The sequence below is a fragment of the Amblyomma mixtum genome, chromosome 2 (assembly GCF_055824585.1).
Source record: "Amblyomma mixtum isolate Tamu chromosome 2, ASM5582458v1, whole genome shotgun sequence".
Taxonomy (NCBI): domain Eukaryota; kingdom Metazoa; phylum Arthropoda; class Arachnida; order Ixodida; family Ixodidae; genus Amblyomma; species Amblyomma mixtum.
Window position 1 is genome coordinate 126,934,329 of NC_143013.1, and position 25,062 is coordinate 126,959,390.

General features: G+C 48.2%; 1 protein-coding gene across 1 annotated transcript in view; it reads left to right on the top strand.

The window, feature by feature from the left end:
- Positions 1 to 827: 827 nt before the first annotated feature.
- LOC149360815 (lipase member N-like) overlaps positions 828 to 25,062 on the top strand; it is a 40,737-nt gene continuing 16,502 nt past the window's right edge. The window contains exons 1-5 of the mRNA XM_089567934.1: positions 828 to 938; positions 12,716 to 12,929; positions 15,449 to 15,563; positions 18,326 to 18,476; positions 21,732 to 21,824. Of these exons, the coding sequence (XP_089424060.1) occupies positions 828 to 938; positions 12,716 to 12,929; positions 15,449 to 15,563; positions 18,326 to 18,476; positions 21,732 to 21,824 (684 nt within the window). The remainder of the gene's footprint in view (positions 939 to 12,715; positions 12,930 to 15,448; positions 15,564 to 18,325; positions 18,477 to 21,731; positions 21,825 to 25,062) is intronic.

Consider the following 25,062-nt stretch of genomic DNA (forward strand, 5'->3'; position numbering starts at 1 on the left):
ATTGTTTAAAGCTCTCGTTAATCAAGAAAACGAACTTTCCTGGAAAATGAAAAGTACACGTAATGAGACAAATTATCTCGTAAATATGCTGGAGAGGTAGCTATTCTTCAGCCATATAGCTTTTTTCAAAATACTTCTCGAAGGCAGGCAAGTCGAAAAAATACTGTTTAATCAAAATATCATTTATTTTTGTAGAGTGCGGGGGAAGTCATTGAGCCGTTTCTTAAGTTAGCTTAAGCAAAGCGTCTGAGTTGGTTGAGAGTCTCGAAAACAGATTTACCATACACGCCAGAAAAACCCTTCGGTATTAAATCATATATCGCGCGTCATGAGGAATTGTGGCTTTGAATCGGCCCAGAATAACCGAAATATCAAGAACGGCTATCTCTAGCGCGCATACAAGCAGCGTTTAGGCTAGCAGGATTAGAGTATAAGCGTCGCACAGACCGGGCATAGCAGCGCCATGCCATGGCGCTTATTCAGTATTTTATTACTTCACTTATTCAGTAATCCAAAAGCCTGTGCGCTTTTTAACCGAATGTTCGTAAAGTAAGGCCGCCAGTCGTCCTCAGGTTTTTATGTCCGACTCAGAGAGGTTGAGGCCTCAAATTGAGAAAAAAGAACGACTAAGAGGGTTACATTATTGGAACGTCCGTTGGAAAAGCATGGACTGCACTTGTGTTCACGTCGAACGCAGGTGTTTCAGGCCGCCACAGATGAGTGAAAACAAAGAAAAGGTATGCATGAAGTGGGACAGGCCGCGAGTTTGCCGGGAGACGACAGCAAGCGTTTACGGTCTGCGCAGCCTGCAAGCTTCATCATTCACGATGTCCGGTTCAGGCCTTTTGGACCTGGGATTCGTAGCGCTTGTGTTGCTAATTTTGGGCCTCACTGCTTTTTCTGAGGACGAACTTGGACTGCAAGCTCGCCTGACACCCGTAAGTAAATCGTGCACAGGTTTTTGTTATAGCAATTTTGTGGCCTATTTTTTCCTCGCAAATTTTTTCTGATGCGTTATATCGTCTACTTACCTGCTAATATTGTTTATATGTATGTTTTGTATCCGTGTGCTGCTAATATTGAATAAGATTATTATTTTGGTTTTATTCTTTTGGTAACCGTGTGCAGCTAATATTGTATAATTTTATTCTTTTGGTTATATAACAATGTAAATTCACTCCTGCTTGGGCCAAGCAGTCGCCTGCGGTACTTGAAACAAGAAATAAATAAATAAATAATAAAACAATGTAGCAAATTTATAAAAAGGCTTTCCGCACAGACGCAAGCACACAAAGTCATATCCAACAATTCTGGAGAAAAGAATTTTTCACCGCGAGAGACTGGTGACGACCATTTTTCAAATATTGTAAGATCTCTCTATAAATATCAACATATCTGCATGTCTCCCGTGAGCAGACGCATTTTTTTGCTATTAATGTGTTTCCTGTCATCGAAAACGTTCTCCATTGGTGTTTTACGGCAGTGTTAACTGCTCGATGCGAGGCATTGAAAAACTTTAAAAGAAAGATTTCGCTACGCATCGAAGAAATTCGAAATTACCTCCAGTTTTTTTATAACAGGTGCTTGCGATTTTACAATATTCAAAATTTTTGTCTAAGATTGCTGTATATGGGTCAGAACAGAGCTCAATGCAGTGCTTAACCTGGCCTAGAAGCGTCAATGCCGTACAGAATTTAATTTTTTTGATGACTTTTTCTTTGCATAAATTGCACTTTTTGCAGTGGAAAACGTACTCCGTCAGAAACACCACTTTTACATCTTTGTGCTTGCGTAACAATATTAATGAACGATGATTTGAACAAATTTCAAATTTATTTGACAATAATGACCGTACATCATGCCGGTATTAGAAAAAATTGCATACTGTGCTGTCTTGCTTTTATGTCGAGGCAAAGATTATTTTATCCGCGTTGAAAACAAAAACGTTAAGTCGTGTTAAAGAAAAGAAGATAAAAAGTCCACAGAAAAGGATGTTCGAGCTTGGCTTTAAGATGCTTTCACTATATACCGGGTGATTTTTTATAAGATCCAAAATTAAAAAAAAAGGGTAAATTGCTTCAGATATATTTTAGCACTGGGGCTATACTGGAGGCTACGGTGGCCGCCACACAAGAGGAAGACTGCTTTCATTAGTCCGCTGATTAACTGAATATGTTAATAAACTTTCCTAATTTTCATTTTAGGGGGCATGTCGTATTCGCAGAATTGGAGACCGTCTTCCAAACAGTGCAACCGAGAAAAAACAATTTTCATTAAAAAGTTTTCACGCACGTTACGACGCGCGAAAAAGTCACCTGGTAGGCATCTTCACACCGTAACTCAGCGGCGGTGAGCGCCTCTGACGTAGTTCGCTTCGCCCTGCGCTTTGCGTCACACGGCTGACGTCTCCTTAAGCCCGGATGGGCGGCCCGCGCTATCGCTGCTTGTTTCGCTTCGCTCCGCGGCCTCACGGAATGCCGCGTTGGAACAAAAACGCACAGACACAAAGCGCAGGGCGGAGCCAACTACGTCACAGGCGCTCACAGACGCTGTGTTACAGTGTGAAGCTGCCTACCAAGGTGACTTTTTCTCGCTTCGTAACGCGCGCAAAAAATGTTTTCATGAAAATATTTTTTCTTGGCTGGACTGTTTGGAAGACGATCTCCAATTCTGCTCTTACCTGAGGTCCGCCGTAGCGCTCAGAATATCCCCAGGGCTAAAATAAATCTAAAGGAATTTACCTTTCTTTGAAAATTTTGAACCTTCTAAAATAAACACCCAGTAGAGTACAGGCCATTGAGCGTTCATGCCTTCTTCGAGACCTCAAAAGCGAGCGGAAAATTAACAATACATTTTTAAAAATTACCGCTCTCGCACTTCGCGGCGACGCGCGGTGCCGGGCTTTCCCGGCACCGCGCGTGTAATCGGGCATATGACGTCACGGCGTGCAAGTGACGTCAGCAGCCGAGGGTTATCATCGGTTAACCACGCCAAGCTATTTCAGACATCACGCAGCTACTATGGCTGCAGCTACGCGCGCGCCAGCAGGCGGCGGAGGTATAGGAGAGTCCGAGTGGGGGGGTACGGCGGAGGAGAGCCGACGTTTTGGCGCGCGAAATTCACGAGAGGAGAGGTAAAGGTGCGAACACGCGGAAGTTGAAATTTTGACCACATATATACTCAGTTTCCAGAAAACGCATAAAAATAAATACTTGTTGGAGGATGTTTCGTGAAGCTGCGACCTTTAACATCCCAGACATGCCGCAACTTTATTAAAAGTCCCTTTTTAAGGCCGTTTAATTTGTGCTAATGCACATGTACGTTCATCAAGTCTCTTTGCGAGATAAAGGCAATGTTTCCTGCTTCCCATCTTTTACTTTTAATCACAGTAGTCACAGTAAGCGAAATACACTGTTGGCTGTGGAGGTTAAATGGAAGTATCCCGGAAGTCTTGTACTGAGTGGCATTTGGCTTTTTCGCTCATCTCGCGTATATTACAAACTATCAACTTTAACATAAGAGTAGCGCAATACCAGGACGACGGCCAAAAGGGGTGAGAACACACACCAACAAAACAGGCGCTATCAGCTTTAAACCGCTACGGATTCGCACTCTGGGGGGTGTGCGGGCCGGGCCGTCATGACTACTCTGCGTTCGGTCGTGTAAGGGTGAATTGACTGTGGCGAAGTGAATATGTAAGAAAACCAAGCTTGAAATGGAGCCGCATACCTGGCGCGAAAGAAATAAATATATGATGCAGTATGTTCTACACACTGTAATTCAGAATCTGTATTTTTTTTTTTGGGGGGGGTGGGGGACTAGCGCTCTGATTTGCGCGAAGAAAATAAATATTTGTTGCGCTATGTTCGTCAGACTATAATTCACACACTGCATTTTTTTTTTTTGGGGGGGGGGTCTAGAATTGGTATTTAATTCTGCGCACCTCTATACGATCCAGGTTAGAAATATGATGCGAACTGGACTGTGAACAGGTGCTTAATCATGCAACTTTTAACGCTTTGTATCCCAGGTACCACAAATGTGGCAGCTTTCGTTCATTCTTCTTTAAAACTAGATTATATGCTGAGGAAACCTCACGCTCCTAGCTTGCGCACATGTTGCAGCTGGTGCTTGTACTCACTGTCAATAGATGGCACTACCGGTACCGCAAGCAGAATATTTTCAGCGTCGAGATCATGGATTCCACTGGCAGCCGGCCAAGGCTAGGTAACTAGGCGCCGTTTTTAAGCATGAAATGCTTTTAGCTCCCGTTGTCGGCAATGTGGGACGTCACGCCGAGACCGACAGCCAACATCCGGGCACTGAATTCCACTCATCCGGGCTTTAAGAGAAGTTTATCGAACCCAGGACCAAAAAGGGACATCGGTCCCTCTACAAAAACAAACAAACGTTGCGGCGACTGATGTCGCCCGGTGCGCACACACACACGCAGGGAACTTAAAGAGTCCAAAACCACGAGATGTCCAAGAAAGTTCAGGGGTCCATACGCGCGGGGGAAGCACGCCGGATGGAAATACCGCGCACAAACATAACGTGCGAACAACGCACACAAACCTCGCGCACAAACGCGCGGACAACGCACACACACCTCGCGCACAAACTCTGGGCGCGAACATAGCACGCACAAACATAACGCGCGAACAACGCACACAAACCTCGCGCACAAACTTCGAGCACGAACATAACGAGCGAACATCGTGTACGAAACACGCGTACCACACAGGCGCGCCACACTTAATATGGCAGGAGCCGCATCGACACACGGCCCCTGCCCGCGACGATGAAGCGGATGGACCAGCGCCGAAGGGACTGGTGCTCCTCCAGCGACACGAGGTCCATGCACGCTTGGGCCAACATGCGCGCACGTACCCGCTGTAACATAGGGTACATGGCTCTTCGTGGTCGTCCCTGCAGAGCCGCCACACCTCTCTGGCGCCACAGCACGAATGCCCCGACGCAAAGAAGCATGCGTAGGAAAGGGTCGCGAAACCTGCAGTTGGGGCCGAGGGTCGCTACAAACATTCTAGACATGAGAACCCAAAATGTCCTGGCGACAGAACACTCAAAGAGTGCGTGCGGCAAGGTTTCAACAAGGCCACACTGCGGACATCGTCGGTCGGAGGGGGCCACGCCCCAAGCCGCCAGGCGATCTGCCGTAGGCAGGGCCCGCCAGCCCCGCAGCCAGCCAAAGTCTCGCACGTCTGCGGGAAGGGATGACGACGTCAGGTCCCGCCATCGCACCTCTCTGCTTCGCGCCAATTTCTCCTGTGGGGCTTCTTTTACGGCCAGGAGCTCGCATACCCGAGAGGCGGGAGTTGAAAAAAGCTCCACCTCTGGCAGCGCTGCAGTGAGGGACCTGAGCGTCTGGCAGACTCGCTGGAAAAACCGAGGCTGCTGGAAGGCTGTCGGGCCGACACTCTGCTCGGGAAAGAAAAGGGATCGCGACGTACCGAGCAGGTATGACAAGAGCGCCCTGCCCGGGTAGCCGGCCTGGTTAGCCAGGTCGCTGGTCGCCCGCAACGCGAGCACGTTGCAGAATGTGGGCAGGTGGGGAATGCTGAATCCCCCCATGTTAGTAGGAAGTCGGAGGAGCGCGCGCGCTACAGACTCAGTCTTGCCTGCCCAAAAGAACGAGCCACATAAAGTGGCCAAACGACGCGTGAAGGTGCGGGGTGGGTGGGTGATGCGTGCGACATAGTACAGTGGGGCGCACACCCACGCACAGATGATAAATGCGCGCTCCGCGAGGGAGAGACGGAATCGCGCCGCCACTGACAACCGTTTCACGGCGGTCTCTCTAAGCCGGGTCCACGTCTCGCGAGCCGGCTCACCGGACGCGAGGAAATAAACCCCTAAAACCTTCACGGCGGAAACCCACTGCACGTCGCGCAACAGGTCCGAGGAGAACGCGCCAAAACGCAACGCCCTACTCTTGCCCCTGTTCAGCTGGGCGCCGGACAGCTCGCTGTACACTTCAAACAGCCGCAAAAACGCTACGTAGCTGTCCTCGTCCCGCAAGAACCGGGACACATCGTCAGCGTATGCCGAGACCTTCACCTGGCCGTGGACCGGCAGCGGGAAACCACGCACGGACGGACTCGCGGCTATGCGGCGCAACAGTGGATCGAGGCACAGAACGAAAAACATGGGCGACAAGGGGCAGCCTTGCCTGATCCCTCTGGAAACACAAAAGGGAGCGCTTATCGCTCCGTTGACGGTCAGGCGGGCCGTAAGCCCCGAGTAGAGGAGCCCGGCTTTGGCTACGAAGGCTGATGGAAAGCCAAAAGCTTCGAGCACACCTAGCAGGTACCGGTGCTCGATACGGTCAAAAGCTTTGGACTGGTCAAGCGAGACAAAGCAGCCCGGGATCCCCGCTCTCGAGGTGAATGTGAGCAAGTCACGAGTAAGTGCGAGAGCGGAGAACACCGAACGGCCGGGCACGCTACACGTTTGCGCTGGGCTGACCACCGAGGGCAGAATCGCGCTCAACCTGTTCGCCAGCAGTGACGCCACGATCTTGTAGTCTGCGTTGAGCAGAGTGATCGGACGCCACGCCTGCTGGTCAGATGGGCACCCGCCCAGCTTCAGAATGAGCGTGACTCGGCTCTCTCTGAAAAACTCTGGTCGAACTCCGTCCGTCAAAAAGCTGTTGACCATATCGAGCAGGGGACCCTCTAAAACTTGGTACAGCTTCGCGTAGAAACTGACGGGGATACCGTCAGGTCCGGGGGCCGAGGCAGCATTCATTCTAGCTACTGTGGCGCGGAGCTCGTCTGGCGTCGCCGGCGCGCAGAGCTGCTGCGAGAGCTCGTCCTCGACTGCGGGAGACCCTGGCAAAAATCGCGGAGTGCGTCGTGGAACGCGGGGTCGCCCGCCCGCTCAACACTGGATGCGAAAAGCTGGGACACGTGACGTGTGAGGATTTCGCGTATCTCCGTAGCGCTCCTGCTCATGGCCCCGTTGGGCAGCGCGATCTCCGCAATGAATGCGGGCGCATCCTCATCGAGGGCGCCTGCGCGAACCTGCCGCAGGACCGATGGATCGGCTTCGGGCCTACCCTGAACGAGGGCTCGGCTGGCAGCGCGCGACGATTGCCTCAGCAGCGTCTCGTAGCGAGCCTTCAATAAATTGTAATAATCTCGCATAGCGAATGTAAGCGGCGCGCCTCTCTTGACTATGCGGATTCGAGCCAGCGTCTCATTAAGTTCGCGAGTGATGCGTGCTCTGCGCTGGCGGCCTTCTGCGATAAGGAGTGCGCGCCACTCGCCCTTCGGCTCGTCCCACGGCACTGATGGGTTAGCGCGCGCGCCCGGAGCACCCAGCGCACGCTGCAACGATGTGAGACTCGACCAATCTGTCAGTAGGCTGGCGTCCATTCGCCACAAGTCTGCTCGTGGGCGCACCCGCCGAAATCCCGCACTACTGACAGCGGTCGATGGTTGGTGATGCGCGGAGTGCCCGCGGGAAACGCGAGCACCTCGCATGAAGCTGCATATGGCGCGAGAACGGGCGGGAGCAAAAACTTGTCGAGCCGGCTGGCCGACCTCCCTCTCTCCCATGTGGCTCCGAAGTTGTCGCCATGCGACGAGACCCACGCGTCGGAAAGTCGGAACTGCACGCATAGGTCACGCAGGGAGCGCGCGCCGGCGTAAGGCCGACCCTGACCTGGGCCGCGTACATCACGTGACGGGTCGAGCACACAATTAAAGTCGCCCACTATGAAAGTGGGGTAGGAGTCTAGCATAAAGCAATCGAGCGACTCGAAAAACGACGAAGAATCGCCTCGTTACGCCGGCGCGTACACAACCAATGCCCTCACCCGTCTGCCGTTAAGGGAAAAATCGACGGCCAAAGTGCGACCGTCGACGCCGTACGTGCAATGTGCGCCTGAACGGAGAGAACTATTCATAAATACGACACCGACACCGCATGACATTGCGTCGGTAAGCGAAAAGAATGCTGGCACGAGGAAGCGATTCTTAAAGCTGGTAACATCAAGCGCGGTGCGGAAGTTGCACTCCTGGAGGAAGAGAATGTCGACGCCCTGCGCGCGAGCGAAGCGCATCACCTCCCTCTGCATATCCAGCGACCGAAATCCCTGAACGTTCAGGGAGAGGAGATGCACCGTCGCCGTGATGAAAAAGCAGGGTGCCGACATTCCGCCGACAAGTTTAGGGGGCCCCGCCATTGGCGAAGTCGCTCGCGCGCGTCAGCTTTTTGGGGAAGGACGGATCGGCTGAGCCGTCCGAGTCCGCGGACTGCGACAATGCGTGCTTCCCCGAGACCCTACTCAAGTCCATGGGTTCTGCGGAGGGTAGAGAGTCGGTGGCATCTCTCACCGCATCCTGCGAGGCATGGTCAAAAGGTGTCCTGCACGCGTTGCGGTCGGTGGAGTCCTGGGCCTTCCCCTCCGCGGCCTCTAGGGGTGGTCGGCGCCATGGACCTCGAGGCGGGCCGGCGGCGCTAGGCAGGTCGGTCGCTCCGGGCTGTTCGCAGGGGACGTCCCCGGTGAGGCGGAGCGTCGCGCTACGTGAGGGCGCGACGTCGCTCTCGTCCGCAGTGGTGGAAGAGTCGTCCTCGCCAGAGGAGGACGAGTCTGACGAGCTCGTCAGGGAGATCGGCGGGAGGTCGCCGATGTACGGGAACGTGAGCGAGTGCGTTGACGTCGTGTCCGCGGTGCTCTCCGCCTGCTCCTGCAATGAGGCTGCAGGCTCCGGGCCGGCCGGGGTTTCCGACACGTGGGTGGCGGGCGTGTCGCCGTCCTGGCGAGGCGCGGTCTCCGCAGGGGGCGCAGTCGCGGGGGCAGGAACCGCGTCCTGCGGCGGTTGCGCTGCTGACGATGCCGGCTTCTTCTGAGGGCCCCCTGAAGCGGCCGCCGCGGCGTAAGGGCGCGGCCGCAGGCAGTCGGCCGTGGCGTGGGCTCCGGAGCAGCGTCGGCACGCCGCCTCGCAACCGGCCGTTTCGTGCCCGAACTCGTCGCAGCGGGCGCACCGCGGCGTGCGGCAGACCGCGCCCACATGTCCGTCCTGGCCACAGCGTGAGCAGACCTTTCGGACGCCCCTGTAGTCGAACATGACGCGGTGACCCTGCACGGACATGAAATTAGGTACCGCCTGCTTCATCTCCATCCTGACGAGGCGCTGGCCGTTGCTCACGTGGCGTCGCCCCTTCAGCGTCGGATGAGAGATCTCGAGCACCTTGCCGTAGGGGCTCAGTGCCGAGGCCAGCGCCGCGTCCCCGACGAACAGCGGCACCCGGAATGCAGTTACGTGGACCACGGAGGGGCCCACGCAAGAGACTGGGACAGAGGTCCCGTTCACTGGGAACGATCCCTCCGCGAGGAGCTTTTGTGCCGCCGCAGCCGAGGTCACGGCGATACAAAACTTGAGCCCTCCTTGATGTTGGAGGCTTTCGAGCCCTTTCGGGCCGACGATGCTTTCAATGCCGTCGAGAATGTCGTCGGCCGTGGCGTCCGCGTTCATCGTGAACGTGAAGCAGTGCGCCTTGGGTGGAGGCGCCCGGTTTTCCGGACCAGCAGGACCGGAAGCTGGCATGGTGGCAGCAGGGGGGGGGGGGGGCCTGGAACAGCAGGACCAGTCCAGGAAGGGGCTCCCGGGCAGCTGGCGGGCAGCGCGGCGCCGTGACGGCGATCCTCCAGCGGGGCGGCGCCTGCTGCTGGGGGCGGGGTCCAGGGGTCCGCTCCGCTTCGGGTAGGGCCTAGCTCCTCGCAAGACCGGCAGGAACTACGCAACGGTCCCAAACGAGAACATCCGGGCACCGTACGAGACTTAACGAGATTCAACGAGACTCTCTAAGCCCTCCTGCGGGACCGGCATACAAGCGCCGGTTGCTGTGCAAACGAGTCGCAAAAAAATAACGGCTGCCAGTGTCTTCTCAATGCTTATCAAGATACCAGTGGAGCTGTGCATTTGATAATGCACGGAAATATAATTTCCGATTTCTAATAACGCGTGCAAAAAGCACATACATGCTACAATACACTTCGTTGTCATACGTGATCTGTTAGGGGCTTTGAGTGAAGGCCGCTTAGAGAAAGAGGGGAGCTCCAGGGCGAGAAGGGCTTTCGGCTGAAAAACTGCTTTCGCGCGCTCCCCAAGGATGGCGCTGCGGTCCTACACTCACGCATGTAAAAGACCGGCCGCAGGGCCTTCATGCCCTTTCCCCCTCTGGCAGAACGCGCTGCATATACATTCTTGTCAGGCCTGCGTCTCGTCGTGTCCGCGTACGCTTCTGCATCGTCCTGGATTTCAATGCCGCCACCGTCACAGCTGCTTAAGCCGAGCAATGGAGCCTGTGTTAGGCCCGTAAACATTTCATGCTTACTCTACTCTCGGTTACGGGAGAGGCATTTTTTTAATTGCTTTCCTCAACACGCAATTGTTGAGAACACTGAGAGCCGTACTCCGGAAGCTTAGCGAATATACGTACACGGTTTCATGTTTTTAGGTCTGCGCCTTGTCAAGCAATTCAGTTCGTTCGGCTTACATACACGTCTGTGGAACCCAGGTAACGGACGTCTGACCACCTAGGGAAATGCATGAAAAAGTACGACTGCCTCTAGCGCTTATGTGAGAGCAACAGAAGCACCTAATTTCTCTACATGAAGTGAACCTTTATAGGCGTTGTCCAGATGCGACTTCGATAGATATACATATATCAAAAAACGTTTTCGTGACATGCTGACAGCGCCTGACTGACAAGGAAATCCACGCAATTATTTTCTAGTACCCAAGTTGAATCGGGGATGAAAAATTTGGATGGGTCGGATTGCGACGAGGTCTGCACGCTGCCGGAAAGACTAAAGCTTAGCGAGAACAAAGGCTCTGCAGACAGTGAACAGGATGTGAAAGTGAAGTCGACCCCCTAAAAAAAAGGGGGGAAAAATTTGCCACTGTGCTCTTTTGGTTTTTTTTCTAAACGCTTTCTATAAATTTGTACGCTTATTCAACGAAAATCAAATGGTTCGAGGAGTTTCACGCTTTTCAAAACTACATGGCATTTCTATCCCGCAGCCATAGCTGGAACGTTTGAGGCACAATAAAAATTCGCATAAAATACAGAGGTATCGTGCTGACTTTTTTCATGGCTCTTCTAATGAGCAATACTTGCCTAAAAATAGCTATTTCTACACTCTTCATCATTTGCGACGACTGTGGATATAAGGGTTCAATTTCTCCCAGGTTCTGTGCATCTATTTGCTAAGAACACAGAGAGATTGCCAATATATTAGACGAATGACTCTTCATTATATATTGACCAAACTGGCTGGAGCATAAACGAAAGACTAAGAGAGCACCAGGGGGGTGCCTGTTTTATCAATAGCTGGAGCCGGTCATTTGCTGGATCGCAGCAGAAATTGCGAGGAATATTGCTCGATATATGATTCCACCTTTGCGATTAAGGCGGGAGGACAACAGATAGCACAGTGGGAAGTTGGGCAAGTTGGAAGCTGCTCATAATTGAAATGGGGGCGCAAACAAAACAGACACAAAGAGAGAAGACAACAGGACGAGTGCCTTGTCCTGTTTTCTTCTTTCTGTGTCTCCGTTTTTTTCGCGCCCCTATTTTCATCATGAACAGATAGCACGGGAGATACTGTAGCAGCAGCAGCGGCTTTAAGCAGCAGGAGCAGCACCAGCCGCCGAAGACGATGACGACGAAGTTCCTACGAATGGAGCTCGACTCTCGTGCCGGCGAAAATACCCTACGCGAACGTGATTCACAAGGGGGGAGGGGTACGAGATGATGTCCACATCCAATGCCAGATTTCGGCGAAGAATGAAATTAGCTTTCTGGACAGACCCTTCTCAAGCACGTATGGGTAGTAGTGAATAGTGAACGAAGGCAGAACAGTTAGCTGCGATGACGCGAGTGTGAGTGCTTGCTTGAGTGTATACACTTTAGATGTGCGCACAGTAAAGCTAACACAAAATCTGCCATTTCTTGTGTCTGTCAATCTCACGATCGCGCCTTTTAATTTCCTAGTAACCACGATATTACGGAGGTTTTTAGCTATATCCAAAAAAGAGGCTTGACTTGACTGCTTTCAAAACTGTCTCAGCGCTAGCGTTTATTTTGTCTTGCAGTTTGCCTTCAGTCTCCGAATGGCCTGTTGCTGAGGGTAATGGATGCATAATTGCTTTGAATCCCGACATCCAATTCTGTACTTCGCGCTTTGCTTGTCTTAAAAGGCGTTTCGCTCTTTTTTTTCGCCTTTATTGCTTATTACAAAGATACTGAGCTCTTAAGCCTTCCGACAGGATGAGGAAGTGTGGCCCAGCCCATCTTTACGCCACATAGGCGCGCCCGCATCTAAGCCCAATGTGCATGCTACAACTACAGAGAGAGAGAGAGAGAGAGAGAGAAAGAAAAAGTTTTATTTTGCTCGGAAATTTTAGTCTCGCATGTGTGGAGCCCTCATTTCAGGGCTCTTGCGGCTGTTTGTGGCAATTTATATTTCGGACCCGCCGTCCCACAAGGCGTTTGTGGCCCTGCACCGAGGTGGGCAACAATGTCGTTGATGATCAGGGAAACGCACGAGTGGTTGGTTGCGACATAAGCTTGTAACAATAACTGCTCCCCCCCCCCCCCCCAGTTAAATGTTCGTTGTCTTTGTTCCGCCGTAATAGACAAGTCTCTACATGAGCCTTCTGTGGCGTAATTGTCTGCGCAGTGCGAGTTGATCAGGCACTTTGGCTACCCGTGCGATGTCAGCTACGCGGCTACGGACGACGGGTACGTTCTTGAAGTTGACAGAATTCGGCACGGGCGCTACTCGCGTGACACCTGGAAAACGGGAAAGGAGCGTCGTTACCCCGTGCTACTGCTACCCTCTCTCATGGCTTCCTCGGACATGTGGTTCTTGAACTACCCGTCACAGAGCCCAGGTAAGCATCCCCGAGGCAAATATTTAGCAGTGGAGTTATCTATACGGCTAAAGCACTTTGCAGGAGATGCGGCTAGATGCAGAACTGTTAGAGATTGCTCTGACTTCTCACTTGATGCTCCGAGACCCTGGTGGTTGCTTTTAACACATAAGTTCTCGATCAGAAGCACATCGGTTTAGCGCTCACGTGACCTTAGCTCATGGTGACAGCAGCGTTCGCTACATTTTCGGACGTCTGAAACATGACATGAGTCAGACTACCATTATAATTGGCGTGCAAAGGGCTATTGTGAAGGCGACAAACTTTACAGAATGCTTTCAATTTATTTATTTATTTATTTCATTACCCTCAGGGCCAGAGGTCATTACAGAGGGGAGTGGGTTACACAAGAAAGTGAAACAAAAAATACAGCTGTAAATACACTTAAAATTTAGACATAAGTGAAGCTCACAGAAAAAACGAACAAACAGATTACGTCAAAACATTTAACAAATTAACAGCGCATATCGTAGAATAAAAACAACAACAAAAAGCAACATCTTACAAGTAAAACAAAAACGACAAGAAAAATCACGTTCAAAAGGCAGTAACATGCGCGCATATAGAACAAGTGGACAAACCGTAAAAAAAAAAAGATGACAGTGTTAATGATTCTCGAGTTTATGATAGCAGCAGGTTGGTTAAAGCAGATTTAAACGTAGAATTATCAGAAATTTTGACGATAGATTCAGGAAGGTGATTCCAGCTTACTGACGTACTTGGGATGAATGAATTGTGATAATGGTTGGTTTGGCATGAAGGAATAGCAACCTTATGGCGATGGTCAATGCGATGTGAAATGTAAAATGGAGGTAATATCATTTTATTCTTAAGAATTGGAATTAATGGAAGAATGGAAGAATTAATCTCCCACCGGCGATTTCGAAAGCACGTTCTTAAAATTGAAAAAAAAAAATTAATGTAGCGAATTTTCCCAAGATTACTAACCCTTAGTTCAAATGCAAAAGTGCTGCCAGTCTCGGAACCTTAGAACAAGCGTGGACGTAGTGCCATGAAGATTTAAGGCTTCCGCTTATAGTCGCAATTTTTCAAACACTCGATTGCTGCCTTGTGTTGCGCTTTCTTAGGGAGCAAGTAACAAGCAAACAGACATCAACATATCAGCCGTGCACTGACGGGCTTGCTGCAAACAGAGTTTCGAGGTAACTTTTGTATGGATGTATTGAGAGTTGAAAAAAAAAAAAGACCGGAGCGGCTGCACAAACGGGATCGCCAAATTGTCAACTAATTATATCAGATCTTTCTCACGTCGACGATTGAGCAGAAAATTCGGTGATAAAACTTCGCTACCAGCCAATGCTGTGCAGGAAGTCTTTGAAGGTATTTTTCTGCCTTTTGATCGATCTATTTATTTAGAGAAACCGCACGCCACTATTGTAAGTAAAACCAGAGGGGCAATACGAGAAATATTCGATCGCCGTAAGAGAGAAATGAAGGCTAGTAAAATACACAAGGAACTCTTGCAAATTCAACGGTAAATTGTTTGAATGCGTTAGCAGGTAAAGGTTTGTTATATCCGAGGTTAACACAACAAAGTTCGTTATATCCGAGGTGCCACACTAGGGTTTCTTATATCCATGGCCAACACACTAAGTTCTTTACATCCGAGGTCCAGGCACAGGAAATGGTTATATCTGAAGTGGCATACTTAGCTTCTTACATCCCAGGTAACACACGAGCGTTAGGCATCCGAGGTTAGCGCAGAAAAGCTAGTTATGTGCAGTGTAACGCAAGAAACCTCATTATATACGAGGAGGCATACTAAGGGTCGTTATACCCATAGTGGTATCCGAGTTCGTATAGTTGGCATGTGATTGCATCAGCAAACCATCTGTACTTTTGACAAAAAAAAAAAGAAAGGGAACTGTTGGATGTACGATGATTATCGTGGAATTGATTATGCGTGTGGCAGAAGTCACGTGTCTGTGTCTCGTTTTTTTCTTTCGCAACAGTGTATAAATCAATGCATGCCTCGAAATAAACGTGTTGAAAGTCAACTCTCGTTGTGCGTTCCCGTTCAATGTGTCCCGTCTGTGCTTTTGCGATGTTACTTGAAGAGACTGGGCGTCTTCGATACGTGAGATCAACTTACAAAGACACCAGTGAGAAGAGATAAAAAGCCGGATTGGAGTCGGGAGAATTTAAACGCTTGAACGTTGTCGCAGTAGTTTCCTGTTATAGGCACGGTGTATCATAGGCCCCATTCAAGAAGACTTCTCGCGAAACGGACTAAGTCCGCTAACTTTGCCTGCAAGTCAAAGAGGACGCCATCGTCTGCATTTCCACTTAGCTTTGCAATGCGTGAATACAAAGCATGGGTTGCACTCGGCCGCCCATGTTCTCAATGGGCCACATAGTGTTTCCAAGCGGCTGCTTGGTTTCCTTTCGAATGCATTGTGAGTGTTGTTTTTAACTCGCGAACGCCAACTGCCGCACCTGCAATTGTCCTCCCTGCGCAGGCTTCCTGCTTGCCGATGATGGCTTTGACGTCTGGTCTATGAACACGAGGGAGGCACCGGAATACTCGCACCACAGGACACTGTCCAAAGAGGACGCGAAATACTGGCAATGGAGGCAAGCTGTTCAACCACTTTCTTTTAACAGTAAAATTGCATGGCCTGCCACTGGTTTTTCTTACTAACTTCTGCGGCGATGTTATTCAATATTTTACGACGTCGTGGCATTTTTAAGTTTGCACAGTATTTATTTTATTATTTTATTTCTTCGATTTGCCTAATACTGCGGACCTCATGAGGTCGGAAAGGCAGATTTCGAAGGACATTTTCAATAACACCATAAAATTTGTACAAAAAGACGCAAGAAAAAGAAAGCTATAATACTTGACATCCAAGAGCGAAACAGAAAGCTCCAAGAAAATACACTATACTTTTTTTTTTACAGCACACTGCTCACAGGCCTTTCAAGTTTGTCACACGTTACAATGGCTTCAGGCAAAACATTCCACATGTTTATTCTGCGCGGAAGGTATGAGCATCTGAACAAGTTAATTTTCCCGAAGTATGCTGATAAGGCAATGATATGTGGAGAATTGCTAATTAGCAATTTTTCATCTTATTTGAAGGTGTTTTTTTTGGCAGGAGATAGTTAAAGCAGATGGTAAATCAGTTCTCTCAATCTTATTGAAAATGAATCGGCAGCCTATTTTTGTACCCTTTCTATTTTCACTAACTTTTTTGTGTATGAGTCCCAGATAATGCCGCATATTGAAGTTTTGTCCTACTATCACAGTTATAGGCTATAGATTCTACAGTGATTGGAGTTGCTTCGAGCTTAAAAAAGCTCAGTTTTGAGATAAAGTCGTGTTACTGGTTTGAATGCGGTGTCTTTTGATACCGTTCAACTTCAATCAAATTTCTTTCTCGGTATCTTTTCAACTTTCTCGGTGTCCTTTTAAATCCACTCTTCGTCCGAGAGAAGACCCAATTGGTATTGAGTGTCCCCACACAGCCCAGAACTTCTTCGAGAATACGGAAAGTAACGCGTCTTACACTTGCTTGGAGTTTAACTGCTTCCACGTATAGGTGGGGCTAAACTGGAAACTACGCGCCAGCAGGCTTTTAGAGAAAAAAACAAACAAACAAACAACCTATACCGTAGTTTAGGGGTTTAGCTGTTCCTAACTGAATCAAAATGAAAGAATCTTCCGAATCGTGTCTAATTTCATCGAGATCTGTTGGCGTTTTGCTCACTATGGGTCGGTGATAGAGTCTTGGTTAGTCGTTAACCATAAGTGGCAAAGACATACATGTACAAATGATCGTAATTTCCCTCTAAATGCTTGTTATTCCAGATGAAAATTAAGCGTGCGCCATTCGTGCGTGGTACAATGACATCCTGATAATGTTTTAAAGGGATCATGAAATGATTTTGATGGTAATATTCTAGTTCAACATTTCTGCAGAGGTGGCCTTTCTGAGTCTGCGAGTCAAATTTCAAAGCTCTGGTGACCCTATAATTTACTAATTATTTTTTAAGATTGCTGCTCGCAGTAGCTCACTACCGATTAGGGCGACACCTCACCGCGCATCCGCTAACCCGATGGCATCGGTGGGCAGTCTGGGCAAGCGTTTTCATTGTGCGTACCCAGGTGGCGGCGTGGGCGGGATAGGGCTAGTTGAGGCACGGAGGGGTACAGTTCCAGCCTGCTATGTTTATCTTTTTAGTCTTGTGCGTCGGCGTTTATGAGTTGAAGGGGGCGAAGAGGAGCGTCATTTTGAATTGCGAATATCTTCGATGTTACTCAAGCTGGCATAAAAAATTTTTCTGTCCAGTGACAAATGATGGAATACTGATCGCCCGTAGGCTTTTCCTGACCTCTGTATATGCTATTTCATGGGCGCTTTAAGAGCTGATAGACATAAATCTCAAAATGCTTTTTTGTGGGGACGAAATGTTGACTTCTGTCATATTTGTAAGGTTGATGAAAGTCCTAAAAGGATACCCAGGGCTACTCTATAATTGTTTTATGCCTAGCAGAATCTATACTATGGCTTTTTCCCGGCACATCGCTGTATGTTCAGCAGAAAAAGCTAATTTAGTAACGAGAACAGGGCATTAAAGAAAATTTCAGCCACTCCGTTCGAACTCGTGCCATGTCCATTGAAAATTCAAAATTACTCCGTGATCACTCATGATACGTGAAGGGTGGTGTAACCAGGCCCCCGGGATTGATTTGAAGACATTTACGACGTACCAGTTTTTTGCTTGCAAAATCGGGCAGTGATGGCGACGGCTGTATTTAACTTTCTGGATCGCCTGGCGTAAAAAAGCTCCGTTTTAACTGAAAATGCCGTCTTCTTCGTGAGAATGGAGTAATCTATCAATACAGGCTAAGTAGAGTTTCCAGCGACCGTAGCTTTATAATAAAATTCCATCTGTTTTGACAACTTTCGTTGAATGATTACACCGTATGCATTCGACGTTAACTCGGTGTAGTTTTCAAATACTGTCACTACGGTTATGAATATGTGTACAATAGTACCCTAATTAGCGCAGATTTTTGTCTTTGGTGTATTGAATCGTTTCGTCGACTCAGTAAGGGCGACCACACTAGGCGAACCCGCGTAATGTGAAGGAGTTCAACATGCAGCTTAATCCAGCAGTTATGTAAAAACTACGGAGTTTGCTCTCAACTTAAAAAAAAAGCCTCTTGTAGCGTGCCTGCAGGCTGGATACTGCGTGTCGCCTTGAGAGCGAATACCAGTGTGCTGGCAGCTTGCGCGGTGCTCGTTATATTGATCCTCACTGCGCAATCTTCGAAAGTCATTGCTAGTGCGAGCTATAAAGGTAGAGCGATAACTTTACTTCCTGCACAGCTTCGACGAGATTGGACGGTACGATCTGGCGGCGGGAATAGATCACGTGCTCAACGCCACCGGTGCATCGAAGCTGACGCTGTTCTCTCTGTCCCAAGGAGTGACCATTGCGCTAGTGCTGCTTTCAACGCGGCCCGAGTATAATGAAAAAGTGAGTTGTGGCGCTATACCAGCTGTTTGTCGCATCGTGCTTTCAGCTAATGGCACTGTAGTGTGTAACTGTGCTTATGAAATGAACCCATGAAGAAACAGTCTGCTGTACACCTTGAGGCTTCCACCTTTTTGGCTTGCTTACTTCACGGAATATAAAAACCGTGAAGTAACAATAACAAGCAGTTTATTCTGGAGTTAGCATGTAAATAACACCTTAGCATCAGTTTTCCGTGACCTATGTGTAATCAAATATGAACTGAGGAATGGTCGTAGTAAAGTTCACAGGTTCTCTTCGTTCCTCGCACCAGAGGTGCCCCGCCAGAGACGGTTTAACTTGAAAACTGAAGCTTATCTTCGCACCAGGGGTGCCCCGTCAGAGACGGTCTTCGATGAGTTACGATGCAGAGATAAAGGGAATACTTGAAGATTTATATACAGATATTTACAGTCACATACAAGTTAAGACACTGGAGACATATTAAGCGGCAAAAAGAGAAACAACAAAAGGGTGGAACTGGCTAACACAAGGGGAGGCCCCTACTCGGCATAGCCGAAGATGCATAGCACCTGACCTTAGCTCAGAACCCTGTTTCCGGGCTCCGGGGCCCGGTCTTAAAACCCTAAAGGCCCGGCCCACATTTGGTAGCCACCAATCATGCTACACTCTTCATACGATTGGCTCATCGGGAGCATGGCCAGCCCTCTAGCCTCCGTAGGGCAAAACACCCTCTCCATTGCAAAAAAAAAATAAAAACAAACAAACGCACAGTCGTGCCAGCCAGTGCCAGCATGTGCGGGGTAGAACATTCTCCCTCCAAAATAAAAGTAAACACAAACACAAAACACACTCGTGCGAGCACGTGACGGCGGTTTCCCCAATGACCCTCGACTTTGGCGTCGTCCCGGATTAAGGGATTATCGGGCTTAAACGGGTAGTTACCGCTGTTACTGCCACTGCGAGCTCGGACCTGCATTCCAAGGCGACTTAGCCTTCCCAAGGCTGTTTAGTCGGCGCCTCTGCGGTACCCGTAGCGTCACCCAACTCGGGCCTTCGCTGCTCGCGGCTAGACTCGCTGTCGCCGGCTATTCCTCATCTCTTTTGCCCCCTCGTCAACGGCGCCCTGACGCCGCTCCGTCCGGCAGTGCTTAATCCTCTCAGGAATCCTGCAGACTTTTCGAACGAGACGTTCGTCGCGAGCTTGTGTCGCATATCTGGTGTCCGCTAAGACGAGGGGATTAAGACAAGGGGGGGCCGACGTGTGGCGGCCCTTCAGCCACATAGCTTTCACCGCTCTTTTGCCTAGCCGGCGCGAGTCAGCCCCAAGGGGCGATGGACGCCCGAGCGGCCCGGCGCCTGCGCGCGCACGCATCGTTCCAAGAAATGTCATTCTTCGCTTCCAGCGCACCCCACCGTCCCGTCCCGTCGAGGGGGGGGGGGGGGGGGGGGGGGTCCATTGAAGACGGCCGCTGCGGGGCACTGAGAAAGAATTAGCGGTAGCAATGACCCCGCACGCACTACCGATCCCTTACAGTCGTACTAACTTGAGTTTCAACGCATTCAGCTTTAATCTTTCCAAAGCTATACACGTGCGTTGTCTGGGACCCATTGAAAAGAGCTACCGATCATGCTCTTGAAGCTATTAAGCGTACTGCTATTTGATTAATCTTTTCGATATTGTTCAATAAGCTCATTAACTGGCTTAATGCAGGGACGCCGAATTAAACCTTTAAAAGTAAGAAATTCTATGACTGAAGAGTTTCTTTTTTCTTAAATATAAGTGATTGTCAATGAAGCCGCGGGTCCATATGTTGATCCTTTTTCTATGGTGTGGTTAAGAGCACATCGCCACTCTCATATAATTTAACGCCAGAAATCACGTCTACATGCATATTCTTAGCATTAAACACCACTTACAAGCCAGCACCAAATTTTTCGGCTTTAATTTTTACATTCATTTCAGTGCTTTTTATTATTTGAATTACACTGTGCCGTCCACCCTGCTAGCGCTCAGCAGGTACCCCAGTATTGTGTATATCTACAGTAAGTAAAAAGCTGGTGATCAATCTTCCCGTATACATATCGGATACGGAGCAATGTTGGTGTTTTTACATAACTTAGAAAAGAGTGCGCGTTTTGACCCTTTCTTTCTCTCTCTCCAGGCTGTTCGAACCATGTGCCATCATTTGTTTCCTTTCGCTTAAATATCTTCACTTCTTTCGCGATACTCTCGAGACATGCCCACTGATGCAAAAGTTCCCTTCGGGGCAATAAGTTGACCCCTCTGGCAACCAATACACCACCTAAGTCGACGCAGCAAGAAAACACCTTAGTGCAGCTGGTGCCCAGTGATGAATGCAACTAGAAGAGGTAGTAGAAATTGACTTCACCGAAAGAGTTGCATAAAGATGAAGCGCTTAAAATTTAAACTGTTGACATGCATCACGATCAGGAATTTGTCGCATGCTATGGCGATTGGGCCACAGCGTGCTCATATGAGCATCAGTTAGGAATAATACACATATGCAGTGCGGTTGAACAGGTGGTTGAGCGGTATTACTGAGTTTATTGCACATGTTGTGCGTGAGTGATCTAAGAAATGAAGTTAAGATAGCTTCCACTCTAAGCTAATCATCATCGCATAATCTTATCGCGAAGACAACTACTGAGCACAGCGTGGCACCGAGCTGATTGCATATGGTGCAGCCAACATGATTATACCAGTACACCTAATATCCTTCAACTGAAGCAAGGAGAGAAAAGGGGAAAATGGTTCTCGAAGTTGAAGCGCCAGCTTGATTAAAGTAGGGTGGGAAGCATTGTCTCAGGAGCAGCGTTTCTGTAAGAGGAGTTTCTTTAGTCGCATAGAGGAAAACAATTATTGGCAAAAGCTCGTGCTCCCCTCCCGAGACTAACTTGTTCGATATAATTTGATCTCCACCAGAGGTTTCTTAAAACGCTGATGATTCCTGAAAATCACGAACACTAGGTCGTCATTTTGAGAAATTCTGTGTACGACGTTTAAAAAACGCAAGTCTTTGCGTTTTACTGAAGTTGGTAGACTACATATTCGGCATGAGAGCCCACAATGACGACGTCTTGCAGAAAATTCGCAAAGTGACGGTGGTATTAAGCGCAGCTGCCAGCTTTGGTTGTTTACATTATGTACATCTCTGCTTGTAGCCTGTACTTGGTTCCATAATGGTGAATCAAAATGAAATACGCTGGGAAGAACGCTTCTAAATTATTTTCCAGGTAGAGCTCGTCGTGGGATATGCTCCCATGGGAAACATTACCAACATGAGGCATCCATTACCATCGGTCCTGGAAATGCTTCGGCAGTTTGCAGTAAGCGAGCCTTCTTCAATCCAAACTGACCATGTGAACGCATTTATGGAGCGCCCTGTGGATGTATACAGGCAAATGCGCGTTTGATTATAAAGTCAGCACTCAGCGTAGGAAGGACAGTTCTGTGTTCCTCGCTCATTAGGGACACAAAAACGCATTACAAACACCGCGTACTACCACTTGGAATTGTACTTTTGATATCGTGCGCGATGCCGCTGTGGAACTTTAGGAGAGCCTCGTGCATTTGCGGCTGCGCAGTCACACACCTTGTTCTGCGCTCTATACATGTTTGCGGGGGAAAATGCGCGCGGTGATTGCAACGGGCAGACGCTGCTTTCGACTCGGTGTTTACTGCGCATTGCTCTTAACGCATCAGTTATCTTCCCTTCTTTACTTTCCCATTTTATTCCCTGCCGTGTACCCTGGTGTAAAAGAGTATGCCGGAGGCATGTTGGTCTAGCCGATATTTCTATTGATCCAGTGAGAAATCCTTTCTTCATGTTTGTTCTTTTAAATAAAAAAATACCATGCGGATAACGTGGGCGCATTTCTGATGGTCTCAGTCAGTCAGCCACCACGAAATGCCTGTTAGTGCATGAAGTCAATTTGTACTTTGTCAGGGGCGCTTTCTTCGTAAAATTTTTGCAACGCATTTGAACGTTCAGCGGTGCGCTGAATACAGGCTTGGGAACTGCTGGCCCTTCTTTCTTTCCGGCCTGAAAAGCGCCTACAGTACCTTCCACTTCACAAATCAGGCTGAAGCAGTCATGCCTTTTTAGAACGGATCGCGAAAACATCCGATGCACCTGTGCCCCAGACTCGGTAAAGAGGGCACGCAATAATAACTCGCTCGGTCTTCGAAATTGTTTGCCGTTCATAGCACCACCGCGCTTATGCCCTTGTGGTGTCATAGTAAATCACTCGTCAGCTATGAGAGTCACGAAGTGACTGGCGTAACGTTTCTCTCCCCCTCTACTCACTTTTTTCCGCTGGCCAGCCTCGTCACATTTTCAATCTTTCTTGGTCTATTGGCAATCACACGCGTTCTCCTGATAAGAGCTGCGCGACTTTATTTAAAAGATTAGTAATTATGAGTATACAAAAATATACGCAGGGCCGTCACATTCCAAAATGCGTAAAGAATTAGCTACTGGAACTCGCCTTAGTGAAGTTCTCGAAGTAACCAAGGTTTCGTACAGCTTCTTCAGTGTAGAAAGTTGCTGCCTTAAATCAAAGCCTGTATGAAATCGTTAGGCCTCTTACCTTTTACAAGCAAAATGATTTACAAGGAATTAATTACGCCAGCGGAATTTAAATTCTGAACCTGCGTTTCCTTGCGCTTTGGAACGGGAACACTTCAAGACTCTAGCAATTGAATATTTTCGTTGTTGAGTCCATATGAATAAAGTAATTAAGATTTGGTTATGTATTCTTTGTAATATTTATCGCATTTTGAGCACTTCCATCGAGCTTTGGCTAGCAGTTCTTCATGGAGTGTCGTCTGCTTTATGATGCGCCAAGATTATTTCGAATTTAACCTTTGTCGGCCTAAATCGTTTCTACGAGGACGAACGCTACAATGATTTGTAAAGACTGCACGTACTTGCATCTTCAAATTGAAATTACATCACTTGGACGGGGCAGGTTATATCATTTCTTCAATGCGTCTCTGACTGAAATTCTTTCGATATTGCAATGACGTTGCTACAATACACGCAGTCGTTAAATAAAACCCGCTAAACTAAAGTTTGCCATAGAGGATACACTGCAAACAAAATGGTTCAGTTGTGATGTTGCCGCGATATTTTCCCTAAATACTGTTGTTTAGCGCTGTTACGTTTAAATGCAATTCTCAGTGAAAGAGCTTTTTACGCAAGAAGGCATCGTGTTTTGATGCGTTTGGTGAAGGACTTACTTCAAACAGATTCAGAGAGACCAAAAGCTGACTAGTTGAAGTTAAGCATAGCGGTTCATGGCAACTTTTAGAAAACATCTTGGACGATGGTCAACAGATGGCTTCGGACTACAGCCACCACCATTATGAGGTGGAAAATGTAAGGTGTGTGACTGAAATGTTGATGCTTCAGGAAATTACTGTTTTTTGAACTGAGTGGAAATTTCCTGCTGTTCCTTAAAATGGTGCCAGGAATCATTTTCAAAGTGGGCTCACACTCACCTCAGTGAGATTAAAATCGAGCGTCACAAGATTCTAAGCGCTCATGAAAAAAAAATTCAGAAAAAATTGTTGAAACTGGCTGCATAGCATATTAAATATAAAAAACAAAACATGTGAAATCCGGCTCAGTGGTGAAGTAAGGCTTAATGCTGAAAATGTGAGATTTGGTACAGGTTACAAATACCTGGTTTAAAAGCGTGTTACACTTGAGAAGAATTGTGCCTTTCTTAACTAATTATGCCGAAAAGGTATACCAAGCCTTATTGCCATTGCCGTCGTAAGGAATGCAGCGCTGTGGAGACAATACATGCACTTTAGACCATTATAACCATTGTGTAGTACAAATTCGCGTAGTATGTTTGATTTCTCGACTTGTAGCTCCAGGGCGAAGGAAAAACATTTTTTCTCTGCACCATGTGCTTTCTCTGCACTATGTCCCCTTGTCAGATTGATTGTTGGAGATAATGACACCCCCTTTATAGTTTTTCTCTTGTTTTATTGATCGCGAGAGATAAGGTCGCCACCTTTTTTATTAACAGCTTTTTGTTACTTGCGAAACCAGGATATTCTTATGCATTGCTTTAGTGGGCACGAAAATTAAACGGCTTGATTCCGCACAGCTAAACCATTAGATATTTCCCTAGGAGTTAAAGTTTTAGTTAACTTCCCAGTCTTTCATTGCAGCTTCTGAGCGTAAATCCAAAACCATGGTGACAGTGCTGAAAACTAGGGAAGATGAAAGACTCCTTGCGTGTACATCTATTTATCTCACGTATTGATTGGTTTTAATTCTGCTGAAAATTGCCATTTGTCAGAGGTTTACGAAAGAAAAAGAAATAGCTCGCGAAGGGAGGTAGCCAAGGGGACAATGAGTGCGCATTTATTTCACAAATTTCTTCACAATTCGTCACGTTACTGTAGAGCGACACAGAAGTGAGACAACAGCTGAATGCAACATGGCGGAAATAAAAATCTATATACAAGAGATAGGTAGTACCACCAACAAATGCATTTTGTGCATGGGGTCAGCCAAAAAGATTTTGGACTGAGGTGGGCATCTCC